The 6024-nt window shown below is 33.2% G+C and overlaps 1 protein-coding gene across 6 annotated transcripts in view; it reads right to left on the reverse strand.

The window, feature by feature from the left end:
• LOC129430663 (coiled-coil-helix-coiled-coil-helix domain-containing protein 5) overlaps positions 1-5784 on the reverse strand; it is a 34960-nt gene extending 29176 nt beyond the window's left edge. For 2 of the 6 annotated variants that reach the window (XM_055188087.2, XM_055188114.2), the window contains exons 1-4: positions 5627-5784; positions 5116-5256; positions 4793-4944; positions 4559-4630 (exon numbers count right to left, since the gene is read on the reverse strand). In XM_055188087.2, coding sequence (XP_055044062.1) covers positions 4605-4630; positions 4793-4944; positions 5116-5256; positions 5627-5628 — 321 coding nt within the window. In that variant the 5' untranslated portion in view covers positions 5629-5784 and the 3' untranslated portion in view covers positions 4559-4604. The other 4 variants (XM_055188105.2, XR_012359150.1, XM_055188077.2 and 1 more) reach the window with 4 other exon arrangements.
• Positions 5785-6024: the final 240 nt, after the last annotated feature.

Here is a 6024-nt window from a genome sequence, read left to right on the forward strand (position 1 = left end):
CCCATTCATTCCTTGGGATCCAAACAGGGATGAGTTTGGAGGCCACCGGACACTTCCATGTTTTCCCTATTTAAAGACTGTTGCATGAGTAGTTACACAGGCAAGTATGGTGGCATAAAATAAAACCTCTGGAGCAGTAATATTGACGGAAGTTTGAGCGAGAGGGGGAGTAGTCAGGAGTGATGATTTTACTGCACCCGAGGTCAAAGTGCTGCAAACTAAGTGCTCTAAAAAATTGCCACGTTTTATTTTGTGCCACCATACTTACTCGTGTAACTACTCACTACTCATGCAGCGGTCTTTGGATGGGGAAAACATGGAGGTGTTTGGTGGCTTCTGAATTCATCCCTGTTTGGATCCTGGGAAATTAATTGGGCTGGGCTAGGTGCTAACACATTCATGACGGGCTGTACAAGGATTAAGTGCAAGCATTGAAGTAAGATGGGCATGTGTTGATTTGTCTAGGTTGGGGTGGGAACATGGCAAAACACTGAAAAACTGTGGTGTTTTCCTTTAAAAAAATGCTGCGTTATTTTCAACCTACTGTTGAGTCAGTAAGGGACAAACTCAGCTGTTTTGATTAAATTAACTCAAAAAATGTTTATTTTTGACCCAACAAAAAATTAAAACAACCCAGCATTTTTTTGAGTGTAGCGTCGCTTCAAGTTGATTCGAATCAAGAGGTTCAGGTTTTTGGCACCGTTCATGATGTTGTTTAAGATTGTTAGGCATCAGGTATAATGTAGGATGTAGACACGTCACTTTTGCTCTCTTTTTTTAACAGAATGAATCTAAGAGAGGTCTGAGGTGAGGAAATAATCAGGGTTATTGATGTTACAGGGTTACTTAGCCTTACCGCAACAGGGTTGATAAAATATCTCGGTAACACTTTACAGTAAGGATGTATTTGTTAACATGAATTAGCTAATATGAAGTTTTAGTATTTATAACTATTAGTTAATGCCAGTGTAGCTGTTCATGTGCATCAACTAATGTTAACAATTTTGATATTAAAAATGTATTTGTAAATGCCATGAACTAAGATTAATAAATGAGGTATTGTTAGTTCATGTTAGCTAATGCATGAACTAATGTTAACAAATCTTACTGTAAAGTGTTACCAATATCTCTTTAGTACTAGCAAGGAAATAGCACAACGTATTAACAATATCCCTTAAATTTTAGAGGACGTGTACACTTGTTAAAGTGTTTGTGCTTTATTGTAATATATTAAATGTATACGTCACCTGACTGTTGTTGCAATTACCACTATTGTTATAAGTGTAGTTACAGACATTGAATCTTTTTAATTGGTTATTGTTGACTATTTTTATTGGCAGAAGTCCAGCATTGGAATATTTATGTTGCGGCATGAGAAAATGTATATGTGATATGTATTATTTATACTGAAGATACTAAACAATGTACAGTACACGTACAACACGACGCTTCAAATCCTTACGAACTGAAATGTAGTTGTTTTTAGTACTGAACATGACTTGCTGGTAACTCATGTGTGCAGCTGACTACTCATGTATTCATTAACGATTTTGTGATACTGGATTATTTCATAGTGATTTTGAGTGTGGTAACGATATTTCTTTAAGGGACTGCATCGATGACAGCTGTTGACGGATAGATGAATGATATATCTCACAGCACACTGTCGTCTTTCTTTTTCTCTCAGTGAATGTGTTTTAAGTGTATTGTGTTCTCGGTTTTTCAATATAACTTGTCATTTAAAACATCGACACAAACCTGGCTATTTGATTTATGGCTGACGCATGCTACTCTGGCGGGTGTATGCTCATAACTCTGGTAAAAGAATTACATTTATTCTCATAAATTTCAATGTGACCACTTCTCTAGTTTTGATAAATGAAAGATCTCTTCAGCTCGGTGGTCAAAGGCTCAAACCTCCCTCTGTGTCCTCCCTCTCGTTTTACCAGCGGTCAAAGAAATTTTAATCTAATGCCTCCCTACACAGTCTTTTGTTCCTGGACCCAGGGAACCAGGGCACATGTGAGGGGGAGATATTGCATGCCTGCATTCTTTGGTTTAATATTATACAGTGACGCCAAGGTAAGGAGGTGAGGTCTAAAGAGAAAAATACTCAACATTCCAACATTGCTTAGGATATGGTCCTATATCATTCAGTGGTAGAACATTGCGTTAGCAGCGCAGAAGGTCATGGGTTCGAACATTAGGGGACACACATATTGATAAAAATGTATACTGCAATGCAAATCGCTTTGTATAAAAGCATCTGCCAAATCCCTAAATGTATGTGGTGTTTGACCTTATGAGAATAGATAAGAGTATTCTGACACTTCAGACACCAATGCATTATATTACAGATAAGTCAACAAAAGGTACAGTAAAATGGATTATCCATGAAGCAACATATTTCAGTCCACTGTGATGCTATTTTATATTGTTGAATATATATTGTTCTGCATGTGATTTCTCCAGTATAAAAATAACACTGCACAAATTAGGTACAAAATCCTAACAATGTTTATCTATACATAAATATAGAGATTATAATGGATTTAAATGTATTTTTAAATGTATGTTAAAGGAGGCCTCCTACTGATATCTAATATTTTTTCTTACCCATAATGAACAATTTCACATTGTAAATTGTTACTCCAGACATTATAACCTCATCACACATCTTCTTTATACATTGTAAAAAAGTAAAAGTTGGATCAACTTAAAAACTTCAATTGGTAATGCCTAATACCAATTTTTTAAGTGTTTTACCTTCAATTTTTTTTACCTTCAATTTTCCCTCAAAGTGAGATTTAAGTTTATTAACATAATTTTTTAGGTTTTATTAATTAAAGTAGTTTTTTCACCTTTAATTTTCCCTTAAAGTGAAAATATTTAAGTTTATAAACTTTATTTTTTTAGGTTTTAATTGAAGTAGTTCTTTTCACTTTCAATTTTTCCTTAAAGTGAGAAGATTTAAGTTTATTAACGTTTTGTTTTTTTTAGGTTTACTAATTGAAGTAGTTTTTTCACCTTCAATTTTCCCTTAAAGTGAGAAGATTAAAGTTTATAAACTTTATTTTTTTAGGATTTAATTGAAGTAGTTCTTTTCACCTTCAATTTTCCCTTAAAGTGAGAAGATTTAAGTTTATAAACTTATTTTTTTAGGTTGTACTAATTGAAGTAGTTTTTCACCTTCAATTTTCCCTTAAAGTGAGATGATTTAAGTTTATTAGCTTTATTATTTAGGTTATACTAATTGAAGTAGTTTTTTCACCTTCAATTTTCCCTTAAAGTGAGAAGATTTAAGTTTATAAACTTATTTTTTTAGGTTGTACTAATTGAAGTAGTTTTTCACCTTCAATTTTCCCTTAAAGTGAGAAGATTTAAGTTTATAAACTTATTTTTTTAGGTTGTACTAATTAAAGGAGTTTTTTCACCTTCAATTTTCCATTAAAGTGAGATGATTTAAGTTTATTAACTAAATTTTTTTTAGGTTTTACTAATTGAAGAAGTTTTTTCTCTTAAAGTGAGAAAATGTACGTTTATAAACTAAAAAATTTTATTGAGAAGTTTTTTAAAGGGGACATTTCTCAAGACTTTTAAATATGTAAAATAAATCTTTGGGGTCCCCAGAGTACGTATGTGAAGTTTTAGCTCAAAATATCATATAGATAATGTATTATAACATTGCCACTTTGTATGTTTGAGAAAAATGTGCCGTTTTTGGGTGTGTCCTTTAAAATGCAAATTAGATTATTATCCCCTTCTGACATCACACAGGGAGCCAAATTTTAATTACCTATTTTTCACATGCTTGTGGAGAATGGTTTACCAAAACTAAGTTACTGGGTTGATCTTTTTTGCATTTCTTAGTTTGATACAAGCACTGGGGACACAAGTATAGCACTTAAACATGGAGCCAGATTTTCATGATATGTCCCCTTTAAGTAGCTTTCACTTATCCAGATGTACTTTTCCTTGGTTTAATTGTGGAAATATTATATGGAATATTACGGAAATATGTTTTTATTGGTATCTCAAAGAGAAATTCTCTAAGAAATGCTTTCTTAGTGACATACTGGTCTACACTGTAAAATATTTCAACCTACTATTTTAAGTTTTGACAAGTGATGAGTTGACGTAAGTTGAAATTGTTTAACTTAACTTGTTAAGTTAAAGTAACATAAAAACTTATGTTGCACTTGATTTCATTTTTACAGTGTAGGATACAGATTCAACAGTGAAAAAAAGTCCTGCTCTTTGGTAAAATGTTGCAATAGAAAACATCTTCAGAAGGACAGATGAAGCTTTAGAGCTAAAAATAGAAATGAGCACATTTTATTGCATCTTCATGGTTTAATGTCATTGCAACTTTAAAAAAAAAAAGATTTATTTCATAAATAGTTGGAAAAGTTCAAAGAAAGAACTTCGAAAAGGCTTCAAATAATGTGTGCCAAAATTGAGGTCTGTTTGTCCTTGTTTCTTTGTGTCGCAATTTTTCAAAAATAATAAACATTTCCATAATAACCCATTTCCCTCCTGTATTAAAGTATAAAAACACCTGTGTTTTGTCTTCATTAGATGAAACAGTGACAAAAGGCTGGCATCTACGTGGGCTGAGGCGCAATGTTTGCTGTTGAAAAATAAATTGTGTTTATGAATCTTTGAATTCATGCTTGCACTCCGTCAAAAAAAAATCATATTTATTAGAATTCTTTTGAGCTGTTGTTCATGTTTATTTATATATATTATATATTTTTCCCAGTATTGTTAACACACTGACTTCACTGCTCACCAACTCCTGAAAGGTCCACAGTTTCTGCGCAGGCCAAGAAGCGGGTGACATGAGGTTGGCATGTTTCAGCCGAGCTCTGATTCTCTCGCAAACAGCGTTCAAATGCTGAAAACTCATTAGCACAATCTGTTCGTATTTTTCTTATTACTGGACTGCATTGAGATGGAGGAAAAGGAGGAATTAAATTACATATCATATATTAAGTCTATTATATTATAATGTAGAAATAAACAGGCTTTGTCATAACAATTTTACAATAATTTATAAGATTTCCTGTTTTTTTACGGACTTTAAACAGATTTTAATATCAGATCAGAACATACTGTGATGAAGTACACTGTGCAACCTTCAGCTTCAGGTCTTGACACTTCTGTTGCCATGACGTTGGATTGGAGGCAACACACAAGCCATATTCCTCCAGCTCCTTCTGGCAGTATTTAGTCGTGATGTCCATTGCCGCCTGCCTATAATGCAGCATATATGCAATAAATGCAGCGTATTATACTGCTTATAATGCAAATACTTTGTATTTTATAAAATAATAGTTTGCACTTTTTACGTATACTGTTTTATACAAAGGTTATAAAATAAAAGACTACCTTTGAATGGCAGGGGTTAATGAAAAGCAAAACATTTAAAATTATCTCGCCAAATTAAGTTTTAGTGTAATTTACTTGTGGAATTCATTGCGTTTAGCCATGTTTGTTTAAACAAGGCTAAGCTTACTCTTCAAACAACGGTAATATTGTCGCCGTGGTACAACATTGATATAATATAAGTTAAAAGTTGACACAAGCACATAACATACAGATGTTAACAGCCAGCATTACTCACATATTGGACAGCTATGGTTTTCACTAGCTTCTCGTGAAGGTTATTGCCCGGTACATGAAGCACGTGGGCAAACGGAGCGTCCGCACTCCCGCCGGCGAGATTTGATTGGGCAAAATTTCCACTAACCCTAACCTTATTGGTTATTTCACGGGTAGCGTCAGAAGGTAGGCGGGGCTTCTGTACTGTACAATTTACAATATTATTTAAAAGCTTTCATTTTAAAAAGCACACAAATATTTCATACCGTGTAATAAATTACTTTTAATCATCTTCATATTTAACAGCACTTTTGGGTTAAAAAAATAACGATTTTTTTTTTCAGTTTTGTTTTCATAAACAAAGAAAAGTAAAGCGCTTCATTACATACATAAGTCGGCATATATCCTGCAATAAAAAAA

The sequence above is a fragment of the Misgurnus anguillicaudatus genome, chromosome 19 (assembly GCF_027580225.2).
Source record: "Misgurnus anguillicaudatus chromosome 19, ASM2758022v2, whole genome shotgun sequence".
Classification (NCBI taxonomy): domain Eukaryota; kingdom Metazoa; phylum Chordata; class Actinopteri; order Cypriniformes; family Cobitidae; genus Misgurnus; species Misgurnus anguillicaudatus.